Consider the following 13,737-nt stretch of genomic DNA (forward strand, 5'->3'; position numbering starts at 1 on the left):
GAATCTATGGAATCATGTGATCAAGACAATGGCAAAGTAATGAATGTACTTATGTATACCAAGAGCATGAATACAGTTATAATAATAATTATTGGAGGGAGACAAAAGTAATAGAGTCAGTTAGATTGTTCTCATGATGTCATGATGCGTGGAGCAATGCTCATCGACATCAACTCTTGGAATAGCAGCTTGCACGCGTATGGGATCTCAATCTGGGAGATCTGCGTGTGCGTGTGCGTGTGTGTGTGTGTGTGTGTGTGTGGGGGGGGGGGGGGGGTAGGAACTAGTACTATGAGGTAGTAGAAAGTAGTTTTATCATCGCAGGTAATTAGTACCCCCTAACAAAGGAGGCAAAGGCAGAAAAATGAATCTTTGGTTAAATCAATGGTTTGGGGACTCTTTCAGCTGCCATAACTTGAATTCCATGGGTCCAATTTCAACGATTTTATGATTTTCTGAAAGCTTAGAAAGAGACCTTTCAAATGGTATCATCAAATTCATAATTGAGAGATAAAAGTATTTGCCAATTTGGCCACACCATGAATAAGCCCATGGTCCAAGGCCGAAAAATGACAAATTATAGCCCCAATGAAATTTTGGATTTTAACACATCATTTGAAAGGTCTCTTTCTAAGCTTTCAGAAAATCATAAATTTTTGACATTGGGTCGACGGTACTCAAGTTATAGCTGTTGAAAGATGTTCAACTACAACCCCCCTTTTTAATCAATGGTTCAGGGACTCTTTCAGCTGCCATAACCTGAATTCTGTGTATACAATTTCAACGATTTTATGATTTTCTAAAAGCTTAGACAGAGACCTTTCAAATGGTGTCATCAAGTTCATATTTGAGGGATGTCAATGTGGCCATATCATGGATTATAGATATATGGATTACAGCTAGCCCACACTTACCTGAGTCTTGTTCTTACACCCTCTGCACTCGAAGGTGTTAGTGTTGAGGTTGGCTATACAGATGAGTCCACACAGGTTACAGATATGGACCTTGTATTCATCTGAGGCGGTGAACAACCTCTCGTGCAGGAACTGTGCCGCACCGTGGGCTATCTGACAGTCACGCTCCATCTCACCAAACCTCAACCCGCCGTCCCTACAAACAAATGATTATAATAAGTCCTGCACCATGGTAGAGAGGGTATATATATATATATAGCATATCTGTTGCTATGGTAATGACCCCATGACCTCACCGAGAGCGCCCCTCCATGGGCTGACGAGTGAGGATCTGCACTGGACCTCGAGCTCTTGAGTGGATCTTATCATCCACCATATGCTTCAGTCGCTGGTAATAAGTCGGCCCAAAGAACACCTGATGAGGGAAAAATGGTCAGGTAGAGTATGTATGAGAGGTTCCCATGGTTACCTGAGTGTTGAGTTTGCGTCCAGTGAAGCCATTGTAGAGCACCTCGTTGCCACGGAGATGGTAGCCGTACTCGTTAAGCAGTTCTGATATTTTCTGCACATTGACAGCATCGTTGAAGGGCGTGGCATCTCCAATCTCCCCCTTGTTGGCAGAGACCTGAGGATGGGTGTCCACATGACGTGTTACTAGGTCATGTGACTATGTAACCCACCTTGCCCTGAAGACACTCAATTAAATGTCCGATGGTCATACGAGAAGGGACAGCGTGGGGGTTGATGATGATGTCAGGGGAAATTCCCTCACAAGTAAACGGCATGTCCTGTAACAACAAGAGGTGACGAGATTAACAGGATTGTACATGATGAATCTTAAAATAATATTTGCAACTACTGCTCTACAGCTAGCTAGTTTATCACTCCGCTCCACTCAACCCTCTAGGTAGTGACCACTCACCTCCATCTTGTAAGTGATCCCACATGTTCCCTTTTGCCCGTGGCGACTGGCGAACTTGTCTCCCACTTGTGGTATCCTCACTGAGCGGACTTTGATCTTAACAAACTTGTACCCATCCTGGTTCACAGAGAGCATCACCTGATCAATGATACCCGTCTCACTAGAGCGGAGGAACGTGCTAGAATCACGTTTAGAGAATCGTCTGGGACCACCCTCGAGCTGTGTGTGTGTATGTGTGTGTGTGTGTGTGTGTGTGTGTGTGTGTGTGTGTGTGTGTGTGTGTGTGTGTGTGTGTGTGTGTGTATGTGTGTGTGTGTGTGTGAAACCCACACCCACACACAGTCTGACCACACCCACCTCATCATCATTCTCCGGCAGGGTGATGGTCTTCCCGATGATCACGTCCGACCCACTCACTCTTAACCCAGGACTGATGATACCATCATCATCCAACTTGTCATACAAAGCATTCCTCATCCCGGACACACTATCACGGTTAGGCTTCTCGAAGGTCTCCTCTTCTCCGTAGCTTGACTTGGACTCTTCATCCTTGTAGCTACGATAGAACACAGAGCGGAAGAGACCTCTCTCAATGGCAGACATGTTCATGATGACAGAGTCCTCCTGGTTGTAGCCAGTGTAGGAGAGGATGGCTACTATAGCATTGATACCTAGGTAGGGGATAAACACACAACAAGTTGACTTTACAAAATGAAGGAATTAAGAATTTAGGCTCACACACAATCAGTGCTCTAAGCATATTTGCCAAGAGCAACAGAATACACTATATTGTTTATTACAGACAATCTGTATACAGAATGTAGAGCTGTGTGTGCTGTACCTGCAGGCAGTTCCCTGAACCTGAGGTACTCCATGGATCGTGTAGTGACCAGTGGTTTCTGAGGGTAGTAGAGAACGTGGGCCAGTGTGTCCATTCTCACGTGGAAGTTAGTGATATAGACTCCCATAGCTTGCTTGCCCATGGCTGACTGGTACGTGTTCCTGGGGCTTTGATTGTGGTCAGGGAATGGGATGATGGACGCACACACACCTGTACGGGAGGGAGGGGGGCAGTCATTCATGTGCATGCTGTACAGTAGTATAATTATTGAGTGGATTACAACTTCTGTTTGGTTAGATAAGAACAACACTACTCCATTAGACTGTACCCAGTATCATGGCGGGGTGTATCTCGCAGTGAGTGTAGGTGGTGCAGTAACAACCGTCTCCTTCTTGCAGGTCCTCTGGTGTCATGGCAATCATCACTTGCTCCTCTTCAAGAGTGTCTATATATTCGACCACACCCCCAGCTACCAGGTCCTGCCAGCTGGGGGGTACACAAGTCAGTCAGTGGTACACGTGCTATAATGCAGACATGTAAGCAACAATGCCTATAGAGCTCTACAAACACACTGGCAGACTAGAGACCCCCCACCCCACCCTGCTATCCTGGGGACCCCCCACCTTGCACTGGTGTATTCCCTCCCCTTGAGGGACTGGATGTGAGATTTCTTGAGCAGCAGCTTCTGATGCTCCACTATGAGCAATGGCCGACAGATTCTCCCAGCATCAGTGTAGATCCTTATCTCTCTCTCACGAATATCACGGATCATTGACACCTCGGACACGATGATGTCCATCTGTCGTCTCAACCGACGCAGTGTGTTCATGAGGTGCTCTGGCTCACGATGGATACCCACCCAGCAGCCATTCACAAAGATCTTGGTGGAACTGTACAGGACAAGAGTGATATTATGGTAACAGTCATACGTGTAGGTATACACAAACCATCATTACAGAATGGTACATGTGTGCATGTATGATTTTTATGCAACAAATGATCTTTCCCAATGATGGACCAACATGTAGCAGCTAACTCCTATATCTAAATAACTATTAATCAGTCTTACTTTGATATGGCTGACGGTGCTATCTCCTCGAGGTTCTCCATACTCCATTCTTCCAGGAACTCTAGGATGGGACTAGGCTGACTCCCCACACTGATGTAGGCCATGAGAGCCAGGTTCTTCACCAGGCCCACAGCATGACCCTGGCATGGGGAGACCAGTATAATGCAGCCAGCTTATATGTGTAATCAGAGCTACACAGCTACTAGACAACCTTCTATTAGGATTGGCATCATTCTGAGCTTTTTAGCAATTTTCACGTATTTTCTTCTTACGTGTACAATTACTTCCGGAGCTCTTCTAAGCATTCACATTAAACCCCCCGCCCACACACACCACACACCTCTGGTGTCTCAGCAGGACAGATCATGCCCCAGTGAGTGTTGTGCAGCTGTCGTGGTCTAGCCAGCTTCCCGTCACGACCAATGGGAGAGTTGAGGCGCCGCAAGTGAGAGAGGGTGGAGGCAAAGGTCAGTCGGTTCAATACCTGAAGTGAACCATCGGGGTGATGATTGCATTACAGATACGTACATTCTACACAAGTATAGAGAAACACACAGCTGTCTCCACTAACATTAATACCCATGTGTCGTCAGTTGTCATCATTGTAACCCCCAAACCCTAGCTTTACAGTGTAACCAGGAGACACTACCAATTGGCTAAGTGAAAAGCTCAAGGCCTTTGGTTTGTTAAAATTGTATCAAAGCACACCATTGGAAAGGTACATGTAATTCTGAGAGCTATTGAATGTACCAATTAGTTTTGAAATTGGATAATCTGAACACAAATTACAGGCTCTCAAAATTTGATCGGCTGACACACAAACACACTGGATACAGTACCTGTGACACTCCTGCCCTGGTCTGGTGAGCCTTGCGCTGGTCACCCCAGTTACCAGTAGCCAGGGAATACTTGAGACCATCAGTGATGGTACGAGTCTTGATGGCCAACTCAATATTGAAGTCCTGAGGGGGTGTGGTAATGAGGGGGCGGTGATATCATGAATATACTTACCCTCCCACGGTCGATGAACTTCTGTGCATACAGCCTCACCTCTTTGGTCAGATTACGGAACAAACTGAGGGCAAGAAAGAACGACACATAATCAACAGATAACACTTTATGGGTTTTAGCCAGTGGAAGATATTAGCTCTGGTAACATGCTCTGGTAACAGGCTCTGGTGACAGGCCAGAATCAAACACATTCACTACAGGCCCACTCACTAGGCCAGAAACAATTTTTTTTTTTTTTTTTACTACATGTCCAGGCCCACTCACCAGGCCAGAATCAAACACATTCACTACAGGCCCACTCACTAGGCCAGAAACAAACATATTATACTACATGTCCAGGCCCACTCACCAGGCCAGAATCAAACACATTCACTACAGGCCCACACTCACCAGGCCAGAAACAAACATTTTCTTTTTTTTTTACTATGCTCACCCTCTGAAGAGGAAGGCCAGTAGTGGTCCAGCTAGATCCAGCCTCTTGTTGCCATAGTGATCTCTGTCATCAAACTCTCTCCTCCCCAACGCAGCTTGCAACAGCCGATGGACCATGTACCTGAGTGAATACACATACACACCGTCATGACTTTACAGTGAGCCATATTCTAGAGCTCTCAGCTACATGCATGTGTACCAGCTGCCCTCACCCAAGGAAGTATGACTTCTTAGTCTCACAGAAGCTACATGCATGTGTACCAGCTGCCCTCACCCAAGGAAGTATGCCTTCTTAGTCTCACAGAAGCTACATGCATGTGTACCAGCTGCCCTCACCCAAGGAAGTATGCCTTCTTAGTCTCACAGAAGCTACATGCATGTGTACCAGCTGCCCTCACCCAAGGAAGTATGCCTTCTTAGTCTCACAGAAGCTACATGCATGTGTACCAGCTGCCCTCACCCAAGGAAGTATGCCTTCTTAGTCTCACAGAAGCTACATGCATGTGTACCAGCTGCCCTCACCCAAGGAAGTATGCCTTCTTAGTCTCACAGAAGCTACATGCATGTGTACCAGCTGCCCTCACCCAAGGAAGTATGCCTTCTTAGTCTCACAGAGAAGCTACATGCATGTGTACCAGCTGCCCTCACCCAAGGAAGTATGCTTTCTTAGTCTCACAGAAGCTGCTGATTCCAACGTGAGGCAGAAGCTCTTTTTGGAGGATATCCTTGGCATACTTGATTCTCTTCTCCCGGGTAACTCCCGGCTTGGCCCCCCTCACTCCAATGAAGTTGAGTGCCACATTCTGCTCCTGTATGACAAAGGCCTCGTCCAGAGACGGCTTCAACTGTAGAGGGGGGGGGGGTAGTTGTGAGTAGCATGGAACACAACGATAATAATAGAAGTCTAAAGGTCGCGTAAGTGATAATAATTATACGTTTAAAAGGAATGCTGTAAATTAATTATGACAAGGTCAAGTACACACTGTACTTACACACTGTACTTACACACTGTACTTACTGCCTCCATCATTTCCATGTCATTGAAGTCATAGATGATATGCTCCAGAATGTCCCTGTCCGACACGAACCCCAGAGCTCTGAACACGATCATGATGGGCACCTCCTGGCGAATGTAGGGCAGAGTGGCCACCATCCTCCTACCTATAGCACTCTTCTTAGAGCCGGACCCACCGCTCGCCATCTGACTCACCCACAAGGAACTCACCGGGCGCGATGAATTCTCAATATACGATCGTATCTCAGCGGTGTAGGCATACTTTGATTCTTTCTTCTGAAATACGTAAACAGTGTTCGTGGCCATTTTCTCTTGAGCGATGAGAACTTTCTCTGAGCCGTTGATAATGAAGTAGCCACCAGGGTCCAAAGGGCATTCGTTGAGTTCACAGAGGTCACGATCAGTGAGTCCGTTAAGAAGGCAGTAGGTGGAGCGTAACATGATAGGGATTTTCCCTATGAATGTCTTTGTGTGTTGATGTACCTCCGGGTCTTTGTCCTCATGCAGGACCGTCTTGGTAACGTCCACATACAAGGGCGCAGAATATCTGTGGAGGAGGGGAGATTATCAGATGTTATACCATGCTATCAATTGAACACGCACTGTTATAAAATCGTATAAGCTTACCACCCACCCACTCACGTGAGGTTCCTGAGTCGTGCCTCATTAGGCATGAGTGGGACAGGTGCCCCATCCTTCTCCCAGTGGGTGGGCTTGGACAAGTAGATCTGCTCAAACTTGAGAGAGTACTTGGGCTACAGAGACAATGTGTGTGTGTGTGTGTGTGTAGAGGGGAGTCACACTAGAGCTAGCCTCGAGCACTAAATTTCGCACTTTTCAACAATAATTGTATAATGGATATGTTCTGAATGGACAACAGAAACAGTACAAATCCCTCCACACACCTCACAACCTCTCACACACACACACACACACACACACACACACACACACACACACACTCCTCGCACACTCACAGGAGTTTCACTGTCATCGTACTGAGATTCTGCCTGCAGCTCAAGAGGGGGCGTGTCCTCCACTATCCTCTGCACTGACATCTGAATGAACTCATCAAAAGAGTCCAACTGCTGTCGGACCAACCCCTTCTCATCAAAATAGGAGCTGCAGAAACCATTACTTTGTAAAACTTAGCTATAGTAATAGCTTGGACGTGTGGTGTGTGTGCATGGGAGTTGTGTGATGTATGTGTGTGGTGTGTGGTGTGTGAGGTGTGTGAGGTGTGCCTGGGCACCTTATGACGATCCAGCATGCTTCTTGCCAGAGGTCGGGAGAGATGTCTTCCTCTTCTTCATCATACTCTGGCCCATCCTCAGCGTCCATCATGTCCTCCATATCTCACTAATATCTCACTATCCTATAGAGGACTGTAGTACACCGGTACGCGGTACCCTGGAGATCCTCTTTAGTATAGTCTAGTCGAAAGTGGTACTTGGCTTCTGACCTCTGACCTTCTGCACATTTGAGGTGTGCGTTATTTAGAACATGTGCCACAAAAAAAATGGTATGTGGGGGCGACTAGTAAGCGAGGTAGTGTGTCTTGCTTTAGTACAGAGGAGGCTGGAACCACTTGACCTTAGCTAATTAAGGTCACTAATTGGATTTATCCAAACTTCTCTTGCAGACTACTTCAAGCCTAGTTTTTAGTGTCTATCAGTTTAAAACGTTATTTTTCAGGGGGGGTCAAATTTTATTTTTGCCAATTTTGCTCAGAAGCAGAGATACAAGTCTCAAAGCCAGCTACACAGTGACCTCGAGAACAAGCCGCTCATGATATCGAGGCTAGTACAAGAGCAAGACTTTTGATTGTATCTCTGCTTCTGAGCAAAATTGGCGAAAATAAAATTTGACCTCCCCTGAAAAATAACAATTTAAACTGATAGACACTAAAAACTAGGCTTGAAGTAGTCTGCAAGATAAGTTTGGATAAATCCAATTAGTGACCTTAATTAGCTAAGGTCAAGTGGTTCCAGCCTCCTCTGGCTTTAGTAGCCCTCAAAGCAAAAGGTGATTTTTTATTGTAGAGGGCGTGGCCAAACCATCAGGAAGTGGAATTACTTCCTGTTCTGCTCTGCCCCCTATCAGCAAGCCAAGCTCCAAGCTCTGTAATTTATTAAACTCAAGTCAAAAGAAGACCAAGCAAAAGCAAAACATTACAAGAACTGCAGTAGCAAGATAAAGACACTATCAATAATCAATCTTCCAAGGACTTATTCTAATTAAAGCCTGCCTACTGCACATGCAACTCTGAAGAATCAAACTGATAATCTCGAGGTCTCTGTACTATACTGTGAGTCCATCTCTGTCACCACCTACTATGGCCTCGGGGCTTGCTCATCAGGAACACTCACACAGTCAGCTACGACAGACGGAAGACCCAGCAGCTTTGCTACTTAATACCGATCAGCCAGTGTTTGCAGAGGGAGGGGGGGACATGGAGGAGGTGGATTATGAGAGCTTACCAACAAGTCGATTGTCAACTCACCTGCTAGCAGGGGGCCTGGCTGGTATGATGGAGCACTGCTGCATGTACCCTGTGGACTGTGTCAAGGTGTGTGCGTGGGTGGGAGGTACAGCATGGTATGTATAACTATATATAGGGAGTTATAAAAACACATCAGAAATGTATGCAGCTTAGTGTGGACTCTAGTGCTCTAGTGTGTAATGGCTAAGCTTTGCAAGTGTAGCAGCACACTAGATCATGTTTATTATTATTATTATTATTATTATTATTATGAGAGCTTTACAGCATATGACATTACAGAAAATAGAGTAAGGTAGTAAGGTCTAGCAGGCATACATCCTAATGCTGACAGACTTACCCCTTTTCAGGGGCAGCTGGAACAAAACAAAACAAGAAAAAAACAAAACAAACAAAACAAAAAATCATTAAATTGTGTGGCAGATCTGGCATGGGCATATCAGGTGGTACGAGCACACATCCGATTGTTCAAAATTTCTTTCAAAATTAGATATTAAATATATATACACTGCTTAGGGATGCTAGTACATGTAGCTGAGGTGATCTACCTAGCTGAGGTGGTCTACCTAGCTGAGGTGATCTACCTAGCTGAGGTGGTCTATCTAGCTGAGGTGGTCTACCTAGCTGAGGTGGTCTATCTAGCTGAGGTGATCTACCTAGCTGAGGTGGTCTACCTAGCTGAGGTGATCTACCTAGCTGAGGGATGGATTAATGGTAGTAGTGGTTGTGCAGCCTTTGCGTATATTACAGCATCTATTCCACTGCTACCGTAGCAGTAACTACGAAGGAAGTGGCTTCATGTTTGACCTATTTTAGTGTTCCTTCTCCCATTTCCTGTGTTTATTGGCACTGCTTTTCCATCCTCAAGTGTGTGTCTAGTGTTACCCACAACATCAGGCCCCCTAAGTAGTTTAATGGTTGAAGCCTGCTTGTGTTTGGCATGAAGTGGTGAAACTATGCCTGTCTTTGTGGTTTCTGTGTTGATGGAAGTGGTCTTATAGGTTAATTAGAGTGTGTTCTCAACACAATTCATTGACTTCCCTCTCCCCTGCACACAGACTCGAATGATGGCCCTCAATCCTAACCCTAAAGCACAGTACAAGAATATCTTCCAAGCCTTCAGCACGATAGTGTCTCAAGAAAAGCCCCGGGCTCTTTTCCGAGGGATAGGAGTGGTTGCCACAGGGGCTGGTCCAGCCCATGCACTATACTTTGCCTGTTATGAGTATTTCAAGAAGCTGTTGAGCAGAGGAAATGGGAGCAATGTTCTAGCACAGGGTAAGGTGGTGTGTGTGTGTGCTCATTACTGGTATTGTAGGATACCTCTTCTAGCCTTCTACATGTACTAACATCTCCACACACACACACACTCCCCCTCCACACACACACACTCACACATACACACAATTGATGATATGTTTTTTCTGTGCAGGAGGAGCTGGAGCACTGGCCAGTGTTGTCCACGATGGCTTCATGAACCCAATAGATGGTGAGACATATCACTAGCTATATCCTCAACCTTGAACTCCAAAACAGGAAATTATTCAATGGCTTTTTAGATGTCATCAGACACCTTTGCACCAACATACAGTAACTGTGTGTATACATTATTTGCTGTGACAGTGTGTTTAATCATGGCGTCCCGAGCATAATGACACCACACCCCCTCATAATGACACCACACCCCCTCTCTGCAGTGATCAAGCAGCGGCTACAGATGTATAACTCTCCCTATAAGAATGCAATCCACTGTGCCAAGACTGTGTTTCGTAGCGAGGGACTGGCTGCATTCTATCGTAGCTACACGACACAACTGAGTATGAACGTGCCCTTCCAAGTGGTCCACTTCATCACGTACGAGTTTCATCAGGACATTTTGAACAAAGAAAGAAAGTATGACCCCGTCTCTCACATGTTATCTGGCGCTGGTGCTGGAGCATTTGCAGCCGTAGTGACCACACCTCTGGACGTTGCCAAAACATTATTGAACACTCGCGAACAAAGATTGGACCTCCAGAAGGAACGACAAATTCATGGGATGTTGAACGCTATTAAGACTATTTACAAGACCACTGGCATGAAGGGTTACTTCAGAGGAGTGACTGCTAGAGTTGTTTATCAAATGCCCTCTACCGCAATTTGTTGGTCTGTATATGAATTTTTCAAGCATATACTTAGACTGAAACCAGAGGAAAATTCAATCTGATGATTCATTTTTTGTTTTGTTCTTCTCTCTCTCTAATTTATGTAATCATCTGCACACAGTCATTCTAGCGTTGTCTGTCACTATTTAGTATTATTATTTTTGTGTGCAACATTATAATTTAATTGCCTTTATAAATATTGATTTAATCACAACAATATTTTGAAAATAAATTAAACATCTGATGATGTGTATGATTAAAAAATATATATTAATAGTCAATTTTTGGTTAAGGTTGTTTGTCACTGAACACTACTGAGATGTCGTCCTTGGGCCTTGAAACAGGCAGTACTTTGTAGGCTAGGTTTTGACCTGGTGCTAGCTGCCAAGTGAACCTCCTAGACAGCTCCTGAAGGCACTCCTGCATGTGTGTGTAGGGGGGGTGCCGGGGGGGGGGGGGAGTAGCATAAGAGGTGTTTGAGATATAGATACAAAGATTATGTAATGAATAATAGTATAACTAATATACAATAAACATTATAGCTTCTCACCTTGAGGATTCCACTAGATAGAAGGTGTCCAATGCAGTTTCTTGGGCCACTACCAAACGTCCACACTTTGTCTTTATCCTCCGAATTCCTACACACAATCACAACTATCACACACCACACACACACACACCACACACACACACACACACACACACACATTAAGAATAGACTTACTCGAGACTCCATCGCTCTGGTTTGAAGCTGTCAGCATTAGTAAAAACTGTCTTGTCCCTATTAGCAGAATAAGACACGTAAGCAACAGGACAATCCTTTGGTATCACATAGCCTCCGACTTCACACGTCTGCATGTTGTAGGGTACAAAAGCAAGAATCATAATAACTATACATGTTCATGTACCGTTAGTCTAACTGGCCATTCAAATCTACGCTATAGAACAGTTTTCACGATGATTAAACAAGTTGACAAAATAAACATTCACACACCTGTGTACACACTCGTCTTCCTCCGAAAAATGGTGGCCATAACCTCTCCACCTCCAGAATGATGTGCTCCAGCTTGCTGTCATCCTCCATAACAAACCTCCACATCAGCTGCAAACACAAACAGTATCAAAACTGACTATTCTGCCTTAAATTGTGAGTAAATTTTCCCACAAAAATCATAACTTAATATGTGGACAATGTTTTACATGGTGCTGTACTGTATGGTATATAAGATACAGTAGATCAGCATCTTAGGTACATTCTCTGGCTTTGACAGCTCAATGACACAGGAGGTGAGGAGAGAGGCCATGGCCTTCGGGATGAGGGCGGAGACAAAGAGGAGGAGGTTCCTGGCCACCAGCTCTGTATCAGCTACACTCTCCAATACGCCAGATGCAATACTAAAGGAGAGAATGCCACTACAGTAATATCAAAACAGGCTGACAATATGAAAATTGAACTATTGTTGAAATGTACCTTGAAGGGTTTGAGTTGAGTTTCTCTCTGATGATGACCAGGAGCCTGTCTTTGGCTGTGAGTGCTTTACTGTAGCCAGATTTCCAACTCAGCCATGGAACTCTAATTGGCAGGGGCACTGAGATTATCCCCCTCCAATGGACGGTCAGTAGCTCAGAGATCTCTCGAGCGTCTTGATCACTGATGTCTTTATCCAGGAACAGAGCTATCGTGATCCGTGTAACCATCTCTTTGAAGAGCTTGTACACTACAACACTCTTCCTGCACCGGGAAACACAATGTCACTCGAATAGTCAATCAAATCGTTATTATCTAATTAGCTTACCCAGTCTTTATCTTGCTCAGGTACTCGCTAATTATTCTGCAGAAGTATAAATAAATGACAAGCAGTAAACTTCATTCGTGACTTCCCCACCGTCTAATGAGATCCATGCACTGCCCTATAGAGTCTTGACTGAACATGGCCTCCATACTCCGTCTCAAGTTAGACCAAGAGTCTCCTGCAGACAATGATGGTAATAGTAGGGACTCTACTACTCTTTAATATGGGATAACAGTGTTATGGACAATTGATGCTTACCATCAACAAAAATGATATTTTCTCCAAACAGCTCGAGCATGAACTCCTTGTATCCCATCGTGAAGTTGGAGGATTTTTCTGTATGAAAACAACAACATAGCCGTCAAATATAGAATGTCATTTGCTGTCTTCAATTGGCAGCTAAGCTGAGATCATGACACACACAGGTGTGCACTAGCAGCTTGTCAGTGTCGATAGCAGCTATATACACCAAACCGTTAGAATGCACACAGTTCAATCCACCTTGTTAATAATAGGGACAACAATACGACTCGACCTAGCGTTCAATTAGAGACGGATCGACACTTGTACGTGGTGTGCATGATAACAGACATGACACATCTCCTTTGCATGGGACCTAAAAAGCAGCTACTAGCTTGCATTATAGGCCAGCTACCATCATGCATCATTGGTAGTAGACAGAGGAGGGGGAGTGTCTATGCTAACATTATACCATAGTACCGTGGTGGTTATTGCACTCTGTGCATGTAAGTATAGATCTAACACCACCTACATAAGCAGCTCACCAGTGAGCAACTCGTGCACTGCAGCGCTCGAGGTGAGTATGATGTGATGCTTGTTGAGGAGTCTAGTCTGAAATACTGCTCCATGGCTCTCCTGTCGCTTCTTGATATAGTCACGAGGTGAGCGCACGAACTCCAAAGACTCATCTCCCAGCACAGAGTAGCCAAGACTACCAGGGACATCCATGTCTGCAGCGCAGCTAGCTATATTATTATAGCCTCAAACTGTTTCAGCTATTGAAATAAAGGAAAAGGTCGTCTTTAGCTTATCTAGTGAAACTATGGGAAAGGTCGTGTGAAAAAAATAACTGTTT

At 44.9% G+C, this 13,737-nt stretch overlaps 3 protein-coding genes across 3 annotated transcripts; 1 reads left to right on the plus strand and 2 right to left on the minus strand.

The window, feature by feature from the left end:
* Nucleotides 1-20: 20 nt before the first annotated feature.
* Nucleotides 21-7,689, minus strand: LOC135332230 (DNA-directed RNA polymerase II subunit RPB2). The gene is made up of 20 exons (XM_064527595.1): nt 7,457-7,689; nt 7,182-7,326; nt 6,847-6,959; nt 6,208-6,751; nt 5,838-6,034; nt 5,191-5,310; nt 4,758-4,821; nt 4,586-4,708; nt 4,087-4,230; nt 3,747-3,886; nt 3,301-3,567; nt 3,006-3,163; nt 2,678-2,887; nt 2,194-2,507; nt 1,837-2,055; nt 1,595-1,702; nt 1,384-1,539; nt 1,211-1,329; nt 915-1,110; nt 21-221 (listed from the first exon to the last, which is right to left on the minus strand). Exons 1-20 carry the CDS (start codon nt 7,555-7,557, stop codon nt 132-134), a joined length of 3,528 nt encoding a protein of 1,175 aa, XP_064383665.1. The 5' UTR covers nt 7,558-7,689; the 3' UTR covers nt 21-131.
* A 551-nt stretch (nt 7,690-8,240) lies between these two features.
* Nucleotides 8,241-11,092, plus strand: LOC135332242 (mitoferrin-1-like). Its single transcript, XM_064527617.1, has 4 exons — nt 8,241-8,773; nt 9,763-9,982; nt 10,137-10,193; nt 10,402-11,092. The coding sequence occupies exons 1-4, from the start codon at nt 8,540-8,542 to the stop codon at nt 10,908-10,910; spliced, it is 1,020 nt and encodes a 339-aa protein (XP_064383687.1). The 5' UTR covers nt 8,241-8,539; the 3' UTR covers nt 10,911-11,092.
* Nucleotides 11,028-13,691, minus strand: LOC135332241 (putative cytochrome P450 120). Its single transcript, XM_064527616.1, has 10 exons — nt 13,427-13,691; nt 12,900-12,977; nt 12,735-12,819; nt 12,645-12,680; nt 12,320-12,580; nt 12,102-12,243; nt 11,843-11,950; nt 11,573-11,700; nt 11,399-11,486; nt 11,028-11,268 (listed from the first exon to the last, which is right to left on the minus strand). Exons 1-10 carry the CDS (start codon nt 13,608-13,610, stop codon nt 11,137-11,139), a joined length of 1,242 nt encoding a protein of 413 aa, XP_064383686.1. The 5' UTR covers nt 13,611-13,691; the 3' UTR covers nt 11,028-11,136.
* Between the last annotated feature and the right edge of the window lie 46 nt (nt 13,692-13,737).

This window comes from Halichondria panicea, chromosome 2, assembly GCF_963675165.1.
Source record: "Halichondria panicea chromosome 2, odHalPani1.1, whole genome shotgun sequence".
Classification (NCBI taxonomy): domain Eukaryota; kingdom Metazoa; phylum Porifera; class Demospongiae; order Suberitida; family Halichondriidae; genus Halichondria; species Halichondria panicea.

Excerpts from the sequence above, each read along its gene's own strand:
- LOC135332230 (XM_064527595.1), bottom strand. The coding sequence starts at position 7,557 with ATGGAGGACATGATGGACGCTGAGGATGGGCCAGAGTATGATGAAGAA. Across the intron at positions 2,888-3,005 it reads ACACCCCGCCATGATACTGG|GTGTGTGTGCGTCCATCATC; the intron begins GTACAGTCTAAT and ends CCTCCCGTACAG. Across the intron at positions 1,330-1,383 it reads GACGCAAACTCAACACTCAG|GTGTTCTTTGGGCCGACTTA; the intron begins GTAACCATGGGA and ends TTCCCTCATCAG.
- LOC135332242 (XM_064527617.1), top strand. The coding sequence starts at position 8,540 with ATGGCCTCGGGGCTTGCTCATCAGGAACACTCACACAGTCAGCTACGA. Across the intron at positions 8,774-9,762 it reads ACCCTGTGGACTGTGTCAAG|ACTCGAATGATGGCCCTCAA; the intron begins GTGTGTGCGTGG and ends CCCTGCACACAG. Across the intron at positions 10,194-10,401 it reads CTTCATGAACCCAATAGATG|TGATCAAGCAGCGGCTACAG; the intron begins GTGAGACATATC and ends CCCTCTCTGCAG.
- LOC135332241 (XM_064527616.1), bottom strand. The coding sequence starts at position 13,610 with ATGGATGTCCCTGGTAGTCTTGGCTACTCTGTGCTGGGAGATGAGTCT. Across the intron at positions 12,581-12,644 it reads CTGAGCAAGATAAAGACTGG|GAAGAGTGTTGTAGTGTACA; the intron begins GTAAGCTAATTA and ends TTCCCGGTGCAG. Across the intron at positions 11,487-11,572 it reads CCAGAGCGATGGAGTCTCGA|GAATTCGGAGGATAAAGACA; the intron begins GTAAGTCTATTC and ends GATTGTGTGTAG.